A 20,629-nucleotide genomic window follows, 5' to 3' on the forward strand; every position below is an offset into this window, starting at 1 on the left:
TAAAAATAATTACCATCACTCTTAGTTTTGCCCCTTTTGCTGAATACGGGGTTTTCGTGGTGGAAAATAGTTATAGCGAAAGTTCACGAGGCCCAGATGGAAGCGTTTGGAACGGAGCCTCAAGACGCCAGCTCAGATTCCAGGTTTTTCTGGACATTACACTCCAGGCAGCAGAAATTTTACTTAGATAGGACATTATTTTTCTCCAAGAAAAACACTCTTGACTTTGGGGTTATGCCAATGGGGGGGGGAGGAAGGGGGCTGCAAGAAAGAAGCAGTTAATGAAAGTCACTTAAAAGCGCTACTAAAAGTTTTAACATCCTTCTGTTTAAAGAATGGATGAGGAACTTCTTATAGGTCCAGCTCTTTCTCGGATGTGGTTTATTCCTGCAAACACTGTGAGCTGTCGCATTGTGCTTGGGCAAACAGTGGTTAGAATGAATCATTGCCTCTGTATCACAGGCTGTGTGGTGTGTGTGTTTGTGTGTCTGTACTCTGTGTGTATGTGTGAGGTTCTTGGCGCTCTCTAAGCTTCGTTGGTTTGGTTGGTTGGTAAGGGACTGATGATGTTACCTAGTTGGGTCATGAAACATCTGCAAAGAAACAATCAAATTCAGAGAGCACCAAAGACCCATAGTCATCGTCCGCTTCCTTCTTCCTCCACTCACAAACCCCACTCCCTTCTAACACTGATGTTGTTACCTAGTTGGGTCATGAAACATCTGCAAAGAAACAATCAAATTCAGAGAGCACCAAAGACCCATAGTCATTCCGTCCGATGTTGTTACCTAGTTGGGTCATGAAACATCTGCAAAGAAACAATCAAATTCAGAGAGCACCAAAGACCCATAGTCATTGTCCGCTTCCTTCTTCCTCCTTCCTCCTTTACTCACAAACCCCACTCCCTTCTAACACTGATGATGTTACCTAGTTGGGTCATGAAACATCTGCAAAGAAACAACCAAGCTCAGAGAGCACCAAGGACCCCACAGTCGTCCTCGTCCTCCTCCTCTTCCTCCTCCTCCTCCTCCTCTTTCTTCCTTCTTCCTTCTTCTCTGCAAGCCCCCACTCCCTTCTAGCACTGAGGGTGAGCAACAGAAAATTTGGGCTCAGTTGTGGACATAAGTCAGGGAGTACCAATATTTGATCGGTAGCACATCTGAATGGGTGGAATAATTTTAGATCCCTAACTATAGAAACACACCTGCTGGTCTTGTGGGTTTGCTAGACACGACCCCAAAGATTTATTCCTGCCACCTCTGTCTTTGGATGGCGTTTAAAATGGATCGGAAAAAAATAATGTATTTTTAGTCTGGGCTTTGGACGTTTTTTGCTTATCAAGGGAAGCAGGAGAGAGCACGATACTCTACCCGGCAATTTTGTTTTTGTTTCGAATGTGAGACTGAAAGGCAAGTGACAGGACTGGGAACGAGAGAGTTGCTGAATTCTGCTGGAATTTTTCCTGTGGGAATCGGGGAGTGTTTGTAAAACTTCTGGGAGGTAGGGATGATTGTTGTTGTTGTTGTTGTTGTTATTCGCAAGGTGACCCTCTCTTGACGCCTGCGTATTTTGAGAGGATGTGATGAATTAGAGAAACGAATGTTTTTGGGGGACTCCGACTTGAAATAACGAGCGTTGGCATTTGGCATGATGTCGGAAAAATTAAAAAGCTACACTGAGTTGCAGACCATCAGCATCCGGGTGAAAGACTTCCGTTTTTCCTGCTGAGGTTTGGATTTGGGATCTACCAACTTTCCAAATTCCACAAGTGAATTTTACTCCTGGTTGGCCACTAGAATGCATTGGATCTGCATGGTTTGAAAGCACTTGGAAAGATAGGGAGAATTTGTTTTTGTTTGTTTGTTAGTTTCAAAGTCGTGTCCGACCCATTGCAACCCCATGGACAACGTTCCTCCAGGCCTTCCTATCCTCTACCATCTTCTGGAGTCCATTTAAGCTCACGCCTCCTGCTTCAATGACTCCATCCAGCCCCCTCATTCTCTGTCGTCCCCTTCTTCTCTTGCCCTCCATCTTTCCCAGCATCAGGCTCTTCTCCAGGGAGTCCTTCCTTCTCATTCGGTGGCCAAAGGACTTGAGTTTCAACTTCAGGATCTGGCCTTCTAAAGAGCAGTCGGGGTTGATCTCCTCTAGGACTGACCGGTTGGACCGCCTTGCAGTCCAGAGGACTCGCAGGAGTCTTCTCCAGCACCAGAGTTCAAAGGCCTCCATTCTTTGGCGCTCAGCCTCTCTTATGGTCCAGCTTTCACAGCCATACATTGCCACTGGGAAAACCATGGCCTTGACTATTTGCACTTTTGTTGGCAGGGTGATGTCTCTGCTTTTTAGTATGCTGTCTAGATTTGCCATAGCTTTCCTCCCCAGGAGCAAGTGTCTTCTAATTTCTTGGCTGCAATCCCCATCTGCAGTGATCTTGGAGCCCAGGAAGATAAAATCTGTCACTGCCTCCATTTCTTCCCCATCTATTTGCCAGGAATTGAGAGGGCGGCAAGATCTACAATTGGTGAAAGGACCAGCTTGCAGTCCACCTTAGTTTTATTGCATTTGTGAAAGCATATAGTAAACAAGCCCTTCTTTCAATCAATCAGAATAGATTTGGACGGGACCTGCGAGGTCTTCTAGTCCAACCCCCTGCTCAGGCAGGAGACTCTATACAATTTCAGACAAGGGGCTGTCCAGTCTCTTCTTAAAAACCTCCAGTGATGGAACACCCACAACTTCTGAAGGCTAAGCTGTTCCACTGGTTAATTGTTCTCACTGTTAGGAAGTTTCTCCTTAATTCCAGGTTGCTTCTCTCCTTTCCATCCATTGTTTCTTGTCTTTGCTTTGGAAAATAAGTTGACCCCCCCCTCTTCTTTGTGGCAGCCCCTCAAATATTGGAATACTGCTATCATGTCACTCCTAGGCCTTCTTTTCTCTAGACTGGCCATAACTGATTCTGGTAACCGTTCTTCATATGTTTTAGTCTCCAGGCCTTTAATCATCTTAATTGCTCTTCTTTGCCCTTTTCCCAAAGTCTCAACATCTTTGGAGAAAGGGCCGAGAAGAGCAACTAAGATGATTTAACTAGACCAGTGGTTCTCAACCTGTGGGTCGGGACCCCATTTGGGGTCGAACGACCATTTCACAAGGTCGCCAAACAACGCAGTCCGCCATTTTTTTCCCCTTTTCCTTAGCTGTGCTACTCCCTTTTATTCTATTGGCTTTTGAAAGCCAATAGAATAGACTCTCTTGAATAGAGTCTAATTCTATTGGCTTTCAAAAGCCAATAGGATTTGTCCAGGCTGTCTCTGCCCTGCTGAGCCCGTCAAAAGTCCCATTCTGCAAACGGTGCTGCACCAGGTGACTAGTCCTCGACTTACGACCGGTTGAGTAGTCCTCGACTTACGACCGGCTGGGGGTCGCGGCATTAAAAAGGTTGAGAATCACTGAACTAGACCGATTTGACGGATAGCGGTAACTCCCTTTTCCTGTGCCAAGCCTGCACCATAGATAAGAAGACCTTTGTAAAAACATGCCACTCATCACATCTTATTCCGTGCCAGCTAAAGGATCCTCCCCAAATTCATACACCACAAGTCTTATCCTTCCATCAGCAAAAACTTCAGTCAATTATTTTGGGGAAGGAAGAACAAGAGTGATTAAAATTTGCCCTGATCCTTCCAGATTGCCTTTAGGGTGACTCTGGTGTGTTTATCGTTCTGCTTAGCCTGGAAAATATCTTTTTTTTCTAGAATGGCTCATTTGCTTCCTGGATAATTCCTTGTGGCATGTTTCTGCATTAAATCAGGGCACCCAAGGAAGGAATGCATGCCAGCGTTGGGAAGATCTTGAGAAGTTTGGGAATTGTTCTTTTTTTTTAAAATAATTTTTTATTTTTTAAACCAACAAAACAAAACATAACACACATACACACACAGTGTATACTCCTCCTTTTTTTTAACAGCAATTTCGTAACAGTAATCTTCTATTATTTACATTTCCCCCCTATTCTTCTTTAGATATATTTGTCCTTGTTGTCCCGTTGTTTCTTATTTGCATTTTTCTTCCTTCATGCTATACTTCATACTAAGAATAATACATACTATTATTACTGTACATTATTATACACACATTTTCCACTGTTGACCTTTCCACATTTATTCTCCTCTATTATTTCTAGTCTCCAACCAGTCATACCACTTGTTCCATGTTAGATAGTACTCTGTGTCTTCCTTTTCTTTTATCTCTTTTGTTAATTTGTCCATCTCAGCACAGTCCAGGATTTTCCTTATCACTTCTTCCTCTGATGGTATATTCTCATTTTTCCAGAACTGTGCGTATGCTATTCTTGCTGCCATTGTTATATGTAGAATTAAGTACCGTATTTCTTTACTATATTTTTTATTTAAAATACCCAGCAAAAAGATCTCTGGTTTCCAGGCTATTATTTCTTCGATCCATCTTCTTATTTTAGTCCAGTATTTTTTCGCAACTGGGCATGTCCACCATAAATGATAATATGTTCCATGTACTTTTTTACATTTCCAACATGTTGGCCAATTGTTCTGGAACATCTTGGCAAGCTTTGCTGGTGGAAAATGTTGGGCTTTGTTCTTGATGGAGCTTAGAGAATTTTGTAGCAAGAACGAGCTTCACCGAAGAGCCTCAGGAATTGAAAGTAACCCAAAGCAAATCAATCTTGTAGATAATTCATCAGCATTGACAAGTGACATTAGAAAAGCTAACCACCCCAAGGGTGACATCAGAGAGCGTCGGAGGAGGAGTGGCCTTCCTGCCTTGCCTGCGAACAAATAAACCAGTTTGTAAAATTTGTTTCTTAATAAACATCTGGATGGAGTTGAGAGATGCAATCTGTTAGAATTAAAAACTCCGGCTAATGGTTGATCTCACCCATCCCACGTAACTCAGGCTTCTCAGTCTGATTCAGACATCAACTAGAGTTAGACCTTGCTTGCTGTTGTTTTGACCGTTCAAAGTTACGACAGCCATAGAACGAGTGCTTTCTGGTCCCTAAAGCCCCCTCCATAGTTCTCGTAAAGAGTCGTGCCCCCCAATGTTCATATGACTACGGGTGGGGTGGGTCACGGCATTCCACAGTCATGTGACCACAGTTCACCGTGTTTTTGGGGATAGTTCCCAGCCTGTTTTCAGTTTTCAGAGTTTTCGGCAGACTGTTGAAAGGAATGCTTTTCCTTAAAGACACCACAAAAAAAAAAAAAATACTTTAGATGACATGACTATTTCAGCTTATGACTGCAATGACTTACGATGGTCATTGTAGGCTGAGTTACAATTGTAACTTGAGGACTGCCTGTAGTATGCTTTTCAACTTGTGTAAACGTGTTGTGCGTTTTGGAAGGAATGCAAACTAAGTTGGGAGGCTTTTAACTGTTGCCCGATCAGATTTTTCTTTTTCAAGTTTTATTTATCACAAGGCTACTGAGTGATCCAGAAGTCCAGCAGCCTGGCTGAACCAGACTGTCTTTCCATCTTTGTTTCTTCTTTTTTTTTCCAGGAACTTCTAACTGGCTGTGTCACGATGGCTGTTCCTGTGCCAGATCCTGTCTACGTTTTGCGAGGAATAGACAGTGGCATCAATACGTTGTGCTTTCAGTGTTCAAACGCAGATCCAGATTTTCCCATTCTTTACTCAGGGTGAGTAAAGAAAGAGCACACAATTGTCTGCAAATACAAACACAACGTGGTTGCGCCATGGCTCAAGGGTTAAAGACACCAAGCTTCTCAGTTGGAGAGCTGAGAGCCTGGGTTCAAGATCCGAGCTCTATGCAACGGGGTGAGCTCTCGTTCCCTGCTCCAGCTCCTGTCAATTTAGCAATTCGAAAGCAGGCAAATGTGTCGGAGCATGCACGGTCTTATTACGCTGAGATAATCCAGGAGTAAACACAGTAAACAGTGGTTTGTAATTAAATGGTGGTTTATATTACACTATCTACAATATACACTAGGAACAAAATACATACACGTGGTGAAACAGCAAACTCCAATGTCCAGCAATTACAGCAGGAAACGGACGAGAGAGAAAGCCTTCCCTTATATACTCGGGCTCTTAAAGGCACAGACACAGATCCTGCTGAGTCATTCCTATTACTGCATCATCCACCTTTTGTTTCATTACATCACTACATAAGCAGTTTAGCCTTTAAATCAGGGGTGTCAAACTGCCGACCTGCGGGCCGGTTTCATTATATCGGAGCCGCGCCCATCCCATTGCCGGCAATGGCAAAAAAGCTCCGATACGTTGCGCGATGTTACGTGATGTCGTGAGTTTGACATGTCTGCTTTAAATCATTATCCTGACAAGTAGATAAATAGGTACCACTTCAGCGGGAAAGTAACAGCTTTCCGTGCGCCTTTAGCATATAGTCATGCTGGCCACATGACCACAGAAATTGTCTTCGGACAACACTGGCTCCCTCGGCCAAGAAACGGAACTGAGCACCGTGCCGTAGAGTCGGGCATGACTGGATGGGAATCCGTTACCTTTACAAATACAACAATGCGGTATTTACATTGCCACATACTGCCTTTTTATTTTTCAAGCGATCCCGTTTAAGTGGTTTAAAATCTGTAACCAACACACGGAAACAGCAAAGAAGCTACAGGGGTGTTTCATTTAAATAAGAGACGTAATTATCTCATCTTTTTAGCTTCTCGTTTTGTTGACAACTGTGTTGAAAATCTGTTGTATTAAACACCGAGTCAGAATGTCAAAAATCATGGTTAATTCTCCCTTTTTAAATTTTTTTTTTGGGGGGGGGGGTTTAAAACAGATCTTCTAACGGGCTGATCCATATCTGGAATCTGAAGACACGGCGAGCCTGTAGTAGCCTGAATGGCCACGGCGGAAAATCAGTGTATTGTGTGAAAACGTTACCCAACAGAAGAAATGGACTTCTGAGGTGAGCCTGCAATTAACAAGGCGTAATTCAAGTTTGGTAGCATTGATTACAAGTAGTCCTCCTAACGTACGGCCACAATTGAGCCCAAAATGTACGTGGCTAGGTGAAACATTTGTTAAGTGAATTTTGTCCCATTTTACGGCCTTTCTTGCCAGAGTTGTTAAGAGAATCACTGCAGCTGTTAAGTTAGTAACACAGTTGTTAAGTGAATCTGACTTCCCCATTGACTTTGCAAAAGGGGATCACATGACCTTAGGACACTACAAGCCGTCATAAGTATGAGTCAGTTGCCAAGCGTCTGAATTCTGTTTATGTAACTATGGATTTACTGCAGTGGTCGTAACAGTGAAAAACGGTCATAAGTCACTTCTTCCAGTGCCTTTGTAACTTTGAATGGTCCCCAAATGAACTGTTGTTAAGTTAATTTTTGTCAGATATCTCCTTGCTTTAACACAGTGGTTCTCAACCTGTGGGTCGGGACCCCATTTGGGGTCGAACGACCATTTCACGGGGGTCGCCAAACAACGCAGTCCGCCCTTTTTTTCTCCCTTTTCCTTAGCTGTGCTACTCCCTTTTCTTCTATTGGCTTTTGAAAGCCAATAGAATAGACTCTCTTGAATAGAGTCTAATTCTATTGGCTTTCAAAAGCCAATAGGAATTGTCCAGGCTGTCTCTGCCCTGCTGAGCCCGCCAAAAGTCCCATTCTGCAAACAGTGCTGCACCAGTTGAGTAGTCCTCGACTTACGACCGGTTGAGTAGTCCTCGACTTACGACCGGTTGGGGGGTCGCAGCATTAAAAAGGTTGAGAACCACTGCTTTAACACATGTCCACCACATAGGATCATAAGTACCTGGTTTATGTTTGCTTACGTTTAAGTAATAATTTTGATTGCCAAAGTCAGGGCCGTGACCAGAACATCTGCCTGTGGGACTTATCTGAAGGAAGGAACGTGGTCACTGAAACTCTTTTCACCGACAACGTTGGGTTCTGCAAATGTTCCCTCTCTGAGGTGACGGAGAAACGGTCCCTCCTGGCCACCCCATGGAAAGGGTTAGACGAGGTGAGTCATTCCTCTAAGATGTATCTTCTCTGCCTTGCCCGGTGGCCAAATACTCCCCAAGATATTCCTTTGAGCTTGGCCCCGGGCAAGGAGTTGTGGGAATGGTTTTGAAGGCATCTGGAACGTTGCTCAGGTTTTCATAAATGGGACCGTGGCAAATATTGCTGGATCAAAGAACTAACGGGAGAGGGGAGATCAGAATCCATCGCATCAATTGGATCTTCTTTGAGGGTGGTGGTGGAGTTTCCTGAGCCCAGTTTTAACCAGGGTTTCCCATCTTCATCTTCATAGTTAGGTTGATCTTAGCTGGGATGGGGTTCTGAGCCCAAAACACATTTTATCACTTTGATGCACTTAGCACTTGATGTATTGTAGAATTTCCTTCTCTGTTCTTATGTGATGAATTGGTCGCATACTAAGAAAGAGTGGAGCTGCTTTGGAGAGTTTGATGAAGCATCAACAACTTCTGGAGGCAAGTTGTTCCACTGGTTAATTGTCCTCACTGTCAGGAAGTTTCTCCTCAGTTCTAGGTTGCTTCTCTCCTTGGTTAGTTTCCACCCATTGTTTCTTGTCTTGCCTTCAGGGGCTTTGGAGAACAGGTTGACCCCCCTCTTCTTTGGGTCAGCCCCTCAAATATTGGAAGCCTGCTATCATGTCTACCCTAGTCCTTCTTTTCTCTGGACTGGCCATGCCCAATTTCTGCAGCCGTTCTTCGTATGTTTTACTCTCCAGGCCTTTAATCGTCTTAGTTGCTCTTCTCTGCACTCTTCCCAAAGTCTCAACATCTTTTTTGTAATGTGGTGACCAAAACTGGATGCAGTATTCCAGGTGTGGCCTTTACTAAGGCGTTATAAAGCGATTCTAATTCTTCATGTTGTTTTGATTCTATGCCTCTGTTTATACTACCAAGGATTGTGTTGGCTTTTTTGACTTCTGCTGCTGCTGCTGCTCACTGCTGGCTCATGTTTAAGTGATAAAGTAATCAAAAATTTGGAACAAGAAGAAGCCCCATAAAAATCTGTAAAACCTGGAAACCTCCTTAAAGGCAGAGCCAAAGCACTCTGAGGCTTATGATTAACACGAAGACTTAATATGTGTTCACACTTGGCCACTATCCAAAATAGAATTTTTTCACCCCTTGAAGCAGGTTCTTTCTATAAATAATACGATCTAAACAGGCATGTATTTGTTCCTGATTGCGCTAAAACCGCCAGGTATGAGCTACGCGCATCTCTCTTGCCAATTTGTCAGACACATGTTTAAAAAGTCTTAGAAATGTAACAACAACAACAAAAAGAATGCATATTCTTGGGGTGACCTGTAGCCACAGAAGAACCTTAGTAACCCCAGGCAAAAATAAAAACATTTTTTTTTCCTGTGGAAACCTTCTCCTTCTGGTTTTAAATTACATGCTAACTAGGATATTACTTTTCCAAAGCCCGCCGGCTACATGGGTGAAGGTTCTCTCAGTCTAGTCAAAGATGCTCGTGCCATAACTTGCCCACTCTTTGAACAAGCAAAATGTGTGGTGTGGTTAGGGTGTGTCAGACTGGGACTGGGACCATGTTTGAGGCCAATCTCAGGCAAGAGAAGGCCAGGATCATGTTTGAGGCCAATCTCAGCCAAGAGAAGTCCAACAGAAGACCAGGACCATGTTTGAGACTAATTGCAGCCAAGAGAAGTCCAAGAGAAGACCAGGACCATGTTTGAGACTAATTGCAGCCAAGAGAAGTCCAAGAGAAGACAGGGACCATGTTTGACGCCAATCTCAACCAAGAGAAGTCCAAGGGAAGTCAAGGACTATGTTTGAGGCCAGGCAAGAGAAGTCCAAGAGATGTCAAGGACCATGTTTGAGGCTAGTCTCAGGCAAGAGAAGTCAAGGACCATGTCTGAGGCCAATCTCAGCCAAGAGAAGTCCAAGAGAAGACAAGGACCATATTTGTGGTCAATCTCAGCCCAGAGATGTCCAAGAGAAGACAAGGACCATGTTTGTAGTCAATCTCAGCCAAGAGAGGTCCAAGAGAAGACAAGGACCATGTTTGTGGTCAATCTCAGCCAAGAGAAGTCCAGGAGAAGACCAGGACCATATTTGAGACTAATCTCAGCCAAGAGAAGTTCAGGAGAAGACAAGGGCCATGTTTGTGGTCAATCTCAGCCAAGAGAGGCCCAAGAGAAGACAAGGACCATGTTTGAGGCCAATCTCAGCCAAGAGAAGGAAAAGTGGGAAGGAAGGAAGGAAGGAAGGAAGGAAGGAAGGAAGGAAGGAAGGGGGAAAAGAAGAGAGAGAGAGAGAGAGAGAGAAATCTGAAAGGATAGTAAAAAAATAAATAAGGCGGCTTCTTCGCCTATTCTTCTCTTCAAGAAAATGCACAGTAGAATCAGACAGCCCATTTCACAGTTGGGGCAACTCCTCTAAAGGCCTCCAACACTGTTGAATTTCTGCACATCCCTGATCTCAGCTGACTCTCGTCGCTGGTTCCAGAAGTGGAACCAAGCAAAAACATGACCAATTTGATTCCCTCCAGAGATCCGTTCGCCTGCTTCAGCTCAGCTTGCTGTCCTTCGTGTTGAAAAAAGTGTCGTTGGTAAATTATAAATGTGGGGCGTCCTCTCTCCCTCCCCTCCCCGTACACACACACACACATACACACACACTGCAGGAACTGAAATACAATCCACAAACTGTTCCAACTGGCCTTTTTTGTATTCTTGAAACAGCTTGGTCTCGTTTCTTTTTTGTTCTCCCTGGGGGAGAGCAGGGGCTTCGGCACAAAGGCGCAGGGTTAGTTTTGAAGGTTAATTTCTAAGTGGCGTGTTGACTGCAACACGCTGAGTTGGCAAGGCCACCCTCTACTACTCAAAAATGGCATTTCAAGGAGCAAAACTTTTGCATTTTGCATTTCAACGAGCATTTCCCCCCCCCCCATAAGTGCATAAAGCTGGGAAAGAGGCCAAAAGAGGAAAAACAATGGGAGGGGGGGAAGTATTGAAAGAAATATTGAAATAAATTAAATTTATCAAGCCCCTCGCTCGTGGGGGGGGCTCCTCCTGTTGGGGTTAGCAAGTGGGCTGCGTGAACGCATGGAGTCCTATGCCTTAGTTGTCAAAAGTGGGATGAATCATAGTTTTATTCAGAGGTCGGGTCTTCGTTAGCTTGTGAGTGATTGGTGGCAGGCACCCTGCGAAATCTGAGGCAAGACCCCAATCTGATTTAATCAGAGTTTGACTGAATTCATTACAATGTAGCTCACATTCTCTGCAGGTACAGAAAACCCAGTTAGGTAGCATCATCAAAGTTAGAAGGAGGAGGAGGACGACTCTGGGATCCTTGGTACTTTCTGAGCTTCAGCTGTTTTCTTGTAGACATTTCATTACCAAACTAGGTAACATCATCAGTGCTAGAAGAACGGAGGTTTGCAGAGAAGGAGGACTGGGGGAATCCTTGGTGCTCTTTGAGCTTGGTTACTTTTCTTGGCAACGTTTCATTACCCAACTGATGATGTTACCTACTTGGGTAACGAAGCGTCTTCAAGAAAACAACCGGGTTTCAGAGCGCACCAAGGACCTCCTCAAACTATTATTCTTTGGAACAAACTTGAACCTTCTTAAAAAAAACCTCCAGTGATGGAGCCCCCATAATTTCTGGAGGCCAGCTGTTCCACTGGTGAATTGTTCTCACTGTTAGGAAGTTTCTCCTTAATTCCAAGTTGCTTGTCTCCTTGATTAGTTTCCACCCGTTGTTTCTTGTCTTTGTTTTCTGGTGCTTTGTAAAATGAGGTGACTCCCCCCCCTTCTTTGTGGCAGACCCTCAAATGCTGGAATACGGCTATCATGTCCCCCCTCGTCCTTCTTTTCTCTAATCTTTCAAATGAAAGGGTTGTTTGCCCCAGCCTCTTGTCAATCACCCGACAAGGTTTTCCATTGTGTTGGTTGTGTTGGGGACCAATATGACTTCTTTCCACAAGATTGTCTGGGATGCTACACACCCTCTTCACAACCTGTTTTTCCTTGTTACCTTCTGGGAGGAGGGGGGCTCCGTGGTATCCGAAGCAGAAGATCCAGATTCAGTCACAGTTTTGTTCCAGACTGTATCAACCTTGTGAACTCTCAAGTTTCCTCTTTCCTCTTTCCTGGGCAATGATTAATATTTATATGTTGCTTATATGTAAGGGTGTAGGTCTATACATACGTTGTGTATAGTGTGTATAAATGTGTGTTATGTATATGTGTACAGTTTGAGAGCAAGCAACTAAATTTCATTTTTAATGTACCCAGTGTACCCAGAGTAAAAAATGACAATAAAGGTTTTCTCTCTCTCTCTCTCTCTCTCTCTCTCTCTCTCTATCTCTATCTCTATCTCTTTATATCTATATATCTATCTGTCTATATCTACCTACCTACCTACCTTTATCTATCTATGTCTGTCTGTCTCTCTATATCTGTCTATATCTACCTACCTACATCTATCTACCTACCTACCCATCCACCCACCTATCCATCCGTCCATCTCTCTCTCTCTCTCTCTCTCTCTCTCCCTCCCTCCTTCCCTCCCTCTCTCTCTACCTCTCTATATATCTATCCATTCATCTACCAATCATCTCTGGGTGTCTATCATCTCTGTCTGTCTGTCTGTCTATCTATCTATCTATCTATCTATCTATCTATCTATCTATCTATCTGTATCTATCTATCTATATCTATCTATCTACCTCTATCAATGTCTGTCTGTCTGTGTATATCTATCTCTATATCTATCTGTCTATATCTACTGACCTACATCCATCTATCTATCTATCTATCTACCTACCTACCTACCTATCTACCTACTTACCTACCCATCCACCCACCTATCTGTCCGTCTGTCTGTCTGTCTGTCTATCTATCTATCTATCTATCTATCTATCTATCTATCTATCTATCTATCTATCTATCTATCTATCTATGTATCAGGTTCACGTTCTGGAGCTGCCATCTAAGACACCCATCTGTACCCTGAAGGCGGAGGCCGATGCCAAGCTGGGCCTGCCCATGTCTCTGAGGATCTGGCAGGTAAGCCGAGAGAAGCTAATTAGAAAACTCTTTCTCGGCACACCAATTGCAAGGACAGAGCTCATGAATCATTCTTTCCTGCAAAGAATATTTCTCCCGAGATTGTCAAAAGCAATCAACTAATTATGTTCTTAAAGGCAGGAGAGGAAAACGGGAATCTCCTTTGGCAAATTGCGGGAACCGCGTTTTGCAAATCTGAGAAGTCCTCGACTTACGACTGTAATTGAGCTCAGAATGACAGTCATATCCTGCCGGTTGTTAATTGGGTGGTTGTGTGACCGGCCTGATTTTGTGACATTTTTTTGTGGGGGGGTGTTAAGCAAACGTGGTGGTTATACTGTAAAGCCAATGCTCTGGTTCTAAAGCAAACCCACGGGTTCACAAACACTTAACGATACAGGAAGTCCTCAACTTATGACTGTAACTGAGCTTGAAATTAGAGTCTGGTCCTAAAGCGAGCCCAGGGGTTCACAAACTCTTTTTAAAAATATAAATATATATATATATATATATATATATATATATATATATATATATATATATATATATATATATATATCATTTTCTAGTTTTACATTTAAATATTTAAAAAGCAACGTGGCGGCTGAGTTACTCGAGAATTCAATAACATACAAATATCTTTAGTACAAGTCTCAAATTATTACGTTAAATATTTCCTCTCTTTTCCCCTTAGTGTTTACTGTCTCACGTTTAAACTAATACAATTCTTATTATGTCAATTAAATAAAAATAACTTTCTTACATTTATCAATAATTTTAAGTTTATACATACCCTAGTTATTTTAACATCCAGTCTTTATAGACTATCAATGTCCTGATTGGTTTTTCCCGATGTTTAGTTTCCCATTAATATTTAAATTTAACATTTAATGTTTATAATTTCCAAGTTTTAAATAACCACAGTTCCCTTTGTCCCAATTCATCACCAAATATAATATTCAGAATACACGTCTTATCTATTTGAATATATTCTATTTCTCACCCTCTTACCAAAAATATTTTATTGGTTTTTAACATGGGTTCACAAACTCTTAACAAGACAGGTCGATTTGCAACCGTTCGTTTTAGCGATGGGTTTGAAGTTATAACAGCCATGGAAAAAAGGGACTTAAAATAGGTTCTCACACTTCGTGACCGTCACCACATCCCCCGGGATCACGTGATCAAAATTCGGGCACTTGGCAACTGGCGTGTCTTAAAGACGGCCGCAGCGTCTTCGGGGGGGCTCACGCGATCTTTCCTTTTGCGAAATCAAGCCAGATTCACTTAACAACCTAACTTAACAACTGCAGGGATTCCCTTAACAACCGAGGCAAGGAAGGTCGTAAGGAGGGGGGGGCAAACTCACTTAACAACGGACAATGCCGTAAGTCAAGGACTATCTGTATATGAAGCACGTTGTTCGCTCTCCAGTTCTTACATGCGTTTTCTTAAGAACGATCCCGCTTGCGAAACAACCTTCAACTGGTGGGAAAAGGAAGGGAAGACTCTGTGTGTGTGTGTGCGCGCACATGCAAATTCAGCCTCGCCCAGTTGGCCGGGAAAGTGTGTGATTTTGCCTTGGAGGAGTTGATGGGTATCGAGGCAATAAAACATCTTCCTGTGAATCAGGAAAAATCAGTCAGCCTGCCTGGAGCCCAAACAAACTGACAGAGCTGCCGTGCAAGCCATAAATCAATATAAAAATGGAACAACCGAACAATCGCACCCTCATCAGCATGTTCTGTAACAAGGCTGGTACCAAGATCAGCGCTGGTACCAGTTATAGCAGGGGTCTTCAAACTTGGTCCTTTTGTGACTTGTGGACTTCAACTCCCAGAATTCCTCTGCCTGGCTGAGGAATTCTGGGAGTTGAAGTCCACAAGTCATCAAAGGGCCCAGTTGGAAGAGCCCTGAGTTATGGGGTGGTGAAATGGTGGAGGGAAAAGATACAGAATACAGAAAAATAGCCACAGATATGGGTTGATCTTGACTTAGGACTGCAACTGAACCCCGAAATTTCCATCACTAAGCAAGACAGTTGTTAAGTGAATTTTGCCCCCTTTTACGACCTTTCTTGTCCAGTTCTTAAGCAAATCACTGCAGTTGTTAAATTAGAAACACAGTTGTTAAGTGAGGCTGTCTTCCCCATTGATTTTGCTTGTCAGAAGGTCACAAAAAGGAATCACGTGATGTAGGTAGGTAGGTAGGTAATAATAATAATAATAAAGATACTGTTGGAAGATAGATATTAGATATAATTGAGATAGATAGATAGATAGATAGATAGATAGAGAGAGAGAGAGAGAGAGAGAGAGAGATATTAGAGAGAGAAAGAGTTGATAGAGAGAAAATAAGAGAATAGATAGAGATGATATAAGGTTAGATAGGGAGAGAGATTAGAGACAGATTAGAGAGAGTTGATATAGAGATAGGTTAGAGATAGTTGATAGATATAGAGTTAATAGAGAGATTAGATAGAGATGATATAGATTAGATAGATATAGTTGATAGATTAGATAGAGATGATAGATATAGGTTAGATAGATAGATAGATAGATAGATGATAGAGATTAGATAGAAAAATAGTTGATAGAGAGATAGTTAATAGAGAGATGGATGATGAACTTCCAACGGTCACTAAGCAAACGATCTATATGCTATCAGCCCAGCACTGGCTCTCATCCTCACCTTCTGGCCGGCTACGAGGACGGGTCGGTGGTTCTGTGGGATTTGTCGATGGGCCGAATGTTGAGTCGGATCACCTGTCATCAGGAGCCGGTCATGAGCCTTGACTTCGATTCGGAGAAGGCCAAGGGGGTGTCCGGGTCCTCAGAGAAGAAACTTTGCGTCTGGAGCCCCACCAGGCTGGAGAACCTGGAGGTCAGTCTCTTTGCCCTTCCTGAATAGCTATTTCTTCATTTTGGGGCACTAACAGTTCGATAGACAGGGAAAAAAAATATTTAGGCATTGTTCGCGGATGCTGAGCCAACGAATCACAGGCTGGTTATGATCTCTGAGAGATGATGGTTTGGAGATGGGAAGTGCCCTTAACATTTCATTGATGGTTTTGATAAAATAAAAGACTATAAGGACCTTCGTTCCTACTTGGAAACCGCTTCTGAGCTTTGTGCTTGAGGGTGGGAAAAAAATGATGCTTGGATTTGTGGATATAGAAATGTAAAAAGTTGAGGTTCAGTGCTAATGCCTGATTTTACTGCAACGGAGGGAGTCAGAAATCAATGCCTTTTTTTCTCTCCCCCCCCCCTCTTTTCCACCCTTCTCTTTTTCCCTTTCTCTTCCGTTTGCTCCCTACTATTTGCTTTTGTATTTTCGTATTTTACATTGCAAGTGAATAAAAATTAAAAAAAAATTTGAAAAAATAAATAAATCCTCAAGCCATCAATCTATGGCTACAAAAGTTGATGGGAGTTAGCGGAGATGGCTAAATCGGCTTTTGATAAAAGACAAGAATATAAATACCCTTGTTTCTACTTGGAAACCACTTTCTGGACTTTGTGCTTGAGGTGGGAGAAAAAAATGATATTTGAACTGTATACAGTAAATGGCTGCTACCGTTCTGGTTTGGGAACAAGCAGGAGATTGAAACGGAAGAAAATCCACACTTTTTTTTTTAGCAAGCCGATGCTCCTCCAGGCAGCAACCTATTTACTAGGGCTGTGCAGCTTCGCAAATAATTTGGGGAAACACGTTGGACAACTCCTCCGATTCTAGGGAGAACTCCAGAGAAGAGGAAAAAAAATTTTTTTTAAAAAAAATTGTCAGATCTAGCATAAAAGAATAACAAACAAACAAAAAAGAATTGTGGACTGAGCAATAGGAGGGTTCTGGGTTGATTCCCAGCTCTAAAAAAAAATAATAATAATTCTCCAAGGGGAATGGCGTTTGTGTTTTGCATCCCATGCAATTGAAAATTCAGAATCTGCTAATTTTGACAAGGTCTGTAGGTCGTCACGCTTCCTAATAACACATTTGGGGTCGCGTGCCAAGCAAATGGCAGCCGAAACAGGCTACTGAGAAAGACCAGGCATTATTCTCTTTGCGGCCATCTTGAGCCTTGTGGAAATATGAAAAAAAAAAATGAAAATTTGACTGCCAGAAGGATAAAGCTATCTTTTTTTCCACAGTAGCCAATTAGGATGGACTAGGTTGAACAATTTGAAATCATTTCCTTCTCCTCCTCTTCCTCTTTCTTCTTCTTCTTCTTCTTCTTCTTCTTCTTCTTCTTCTTCTTCTTCTTCTTCTTCTTCTTCTTCTTCTTCTTCTTCTTCTTCTTCTCCTTCTTCTTCTTCTTCTTCTCCTCCTCCTCCTTCTTCTCCTTCTCCTCCTTCTCTTCTCGTCCTCCTCCTTCTTCTTCTCCTTCCCTTCTCCTTTCCTCCTCCTCCTCCTCCTCTTTCTCTTCTCCTTCTCCTCCTCCTCCTCCTCCTCCAGACTATGATAGACCCCCCATTCAATTGTTCCCTTCTATCCGGTTTGAATTAATAATACAAACCAGATGGGGCTTTTCCTGGACATTCCAAGCTCCTGAGATAACCATGGCATTTTGGAAAGCCACTCGGCTGTCACTCTATTGCTTTTATTGCTGAGAAGTATTTCAGCAGCTCTCGCTCCGTAATGAACGTGTTACACCGAGGGTAGACATCCTAGGTGTCTATCTTGCTGGAGGAAACGCCAATAATGAGCCATTTCGGGATGGCCTGACAGTGTGTCCCATGTTCCTTTGTGCAGATCCAGACTTGGCAAGTTTTGAGACCTGTGGACTTCAACTCCTTCCCCTCTTCTTCGTGGTAGCCCTTCAGCTATTGAAACACTGCTATCATGTCCCCCCTAGTCCTTCTTTTCATTAGACTAGACATAACACAATTCCTGCAACCGTTCTTCATATGTTTTGGCCTCCAGCACCTATATCAGTTTAGCTGCTCTTTTAAGCTCAGGTAGAATTTGTGTCAGGAAACGCCACAGAAGACAATTGCAAGAGCCATCTCTAAGTAGGTTTGTAGCTTATAAGTCATATCATCGTGTCAAAATATTGGTAGGGAGGGAAAGGGCAGGAAGAGGATGGGAGAGATGGAACTTCAGCATGCTTCCATTCTTTGGGGAGAAATGAGGTCAGTCTTATCTGAGTGGGGGGTTTTTTTGTTTTGTTTTGTTTTTTTCCTTTGACTGCACAAATAAACTTTGGCCACGCTCATCTTTCCACATCTGATGTTTTCCATAGCTTCAACAAACATACCAGCTCACCAACCCTGGGATCTCTGAGGTGACTCTACGTCAAGACAAGAAGATCTTGGCAACGGCCGGCTGGGATCACCGCATCCGTCTCTTTGGCTGGAAGAAGCTAAAGCCGTTAGCGGTCTTAGACTACCACACGTCCACAGTCTATTGTGTAGCCTTCTCAGATCACAACCAGCCCAGTGAGAGACTAATGGCAGCTGGCTCCAAGGATCACCGCATCAGTGTCTGGTCAATATATAATCAGACATGAAATGAGGACTGGAGAAGACCGACATTTGCAGAGCTGAAAGATGAGAGAGAACTAGTTAATGGAAGGAGAACATCAACCGGTCACTGTCCTATAGAATGGGAGGAGAACATCAACCACTCACTGTCCTACAGAATGGATTCTATTCTATTCTATTCTTATTCTTATTCTATTCTTCTGTTCTACTCTACTCTCTACATTCTATTCTATTCTACTCTACTTTCTACATTCTATTCTACTCTACTCTCTACATTCTATTCTATTCTATTCTTATTCTATTCTTCTGTTCTACTCTACTCTCTACATTCTATTCTATTCTACTCTACTCTCTACATTCTATTCTACTCTACTCTGTACATTCTATTCTATTCTACTCTACTCTCTACATTCTATTCTACTCTACTCTGTACATTCTATTCTATTCTTATTCTATTCTTCTATTCTACTCTACTCTCTATATTCTATTCTATTCTATTCTATTCTTCTATTCTACTCTACTCTCTACATTCTATTCTTATTCTATTCTTCTATTCTACTCTACTCTCTACATTCTATTCTATTCTTATTCTATTCTTCTATTCTACTCTACTCTCTACATTCTATTCTATTCTACTCTACTCTCTACATTCTATTCTACTCTACTCTCTACATTCTATTCTATTCTATTCTATTCTTATTCTATTCTTCTATTCTACTCTACTCTCTACATTCTATTCTATTCTTATTCTATTCTATTCTACTCTACTCTCTACATTCTATTCTACTCTACTCTCTACATTCTATTCTATTCTACTCTACTCTCTACTCTCTACATTCTATTCTATTCTATTCTTATTCTATTCTTCTATTCTACTCTACTCCACTCTACTCTCTACATTCTATTCTATTCTTATTCTATTCTTCTATTCTATTCTACTCTACTCTCTACATTCTATTCTATTCTATTCTATTCTTATTCTATTCTTCTATTCTACTCTACTCTCTATATTCTATTCTATTCTATTCTTCTATTCTATTCTATTATTGTATTGTATTCTACTCTATTCTATTATTATTCTATTCTATTATTCTACTCTACTCTACGTACCAGATTCCATTTTAGCTCCTTGATTCTGCTTCAGAAATCTTGCACAATTCTCCCCCCATCCTTCCCTCTAAGCTACACACCTGCTATTTCAAAGATCAGCCAACAGCATCGGGGGGGGGGGGGAGAAGACTTGTAAATTTAATTCCCGGACATAAAAACTGCTTACCCACAGGTTCTCCCCACTGTCAGGATTTATCCTGAGTTTGGCTCTGATCCAGCTCATTCCGACATCTAGACACCAGCTTGGCAGCTACCTCACCTCACCTGACTCCCAGGCCGCCGAACTACCTGGGGCCGCCAGGCTGAGCATCTTTGGAGTCTGCAAGGTGAGCCTGTCTTAGGAGCTTCACCTGAGTGAAAAGCTGAGAGTTTACAGCTAAGTGTCCGACTTCAGCACCACAACTGACCCCCCAAATTTCTGTTGCTAAACAAGACAGTCGCTGAGTGATTTTTTTTTTTTCGCCCCATTTTCACAACCGCGCTTGCCACCCCCTTGTTAAGTAAATCACGACAGGGATAAAGTTTATAAGACGGTTGAAAAGCGAATCTGATTTTTCTCATTGACTTCGCTCGTCAGAAGGTGGCAAAAGGATCAGGTACCCCCCCCCAGACACTGCAACCATCGTAAATGTGAGTCCGTTGCCAAGCGTCCGAATTTTAATCACGTGACCGCGGGGAGGCGGCAACGTATGTGTGAAAAATAGCGACGTCCCTTTTTTCCCCGCATCCTTTTGCAACTTCAAATGTCTCACTTTCTGCAAGTTTAAGCGGTGCAAAAGGAGAAGCGGATCCTTAGCGTTGTGTTCACACGAGGGTCTCCCGGAACGACTAGAGCAACGTGGGTCGCTTGGCAAAGGGCAGGTGCCCTTTTGACACTCCTGATGGCATCGTAAGTAGTCCTGTGTCACACACACACACACACACACACAGAGAGAGAGAGAGAGAGAGAGAGAGAGAGAGAGAGAGAGATCAGACAGTGCAACTGCTT

At 42.6% G+C, this 20,629-nt stretch overlaps 1 protein-coding gene across 3 annotated transcripts in view; it reads left to right on the forward strand.

Annotated features, from left to right (window-relative positions):
* Positions 1 to 18,812, forward strand: part of GNB1L (G protein subunit beta 1 like) — a 40,168-nt gene extending 21,356 nt beyond the window's left edge. For all 3 annotated transcript variants that reach the window (XM_039332322.1, XM_039332324.1, XM_039332323.1), the window contains 6 exons: positions 5,537 to 5,676; positions 6,813 to 6,941; positions 7,840 to 8,002; positions 12,953 to 13,051; positions 15,719 to 15,934; positions 18,291 to 18,812. In XM_039332322.1, coding sequence (XP_039188256.1) covers positions 5,537 to 5,676; positions 6,813 to 6,941; positions 7,840 to 8,002; positions 12,953 to 13,051; positions 15,719 to 15,934; positions 18,291 to 18,557 — 1,014 coding nt within the window. In that variant the 3' untranslated portion in view covers positions 18,558 to 18,812. The remainder of the gene's footprint in view (positions 1 to 5,536; positions 5,677 to 6,812; positions 6,942 to 7,839; positions 8,003 to 12,952; positions 13,052 to 15,718; positions 15,935 to 18,290) is intronic.
* Positions 18,813 to 20,629: the final 1,817 nt, after the last annotated feature.

This window comes from Crotalus tigris, unplaced genomic scaffold, assembly GCF_016545835.1.
Source record: "Crotalus tigris isolate CLP2741 ecotype Arizona unplaced genomic scaffold, ASM1654583v1 scf7180000024461.2689607, whole genome shotgun sequence".
In the NCBI taxonomy this organism is placed as follows: domain Eukaryota; kingdom Metazoa; phylum Chordata; class Lepidosauria; order Squamata; family Viperidae; genus Crotalus; species Crotalus tigris.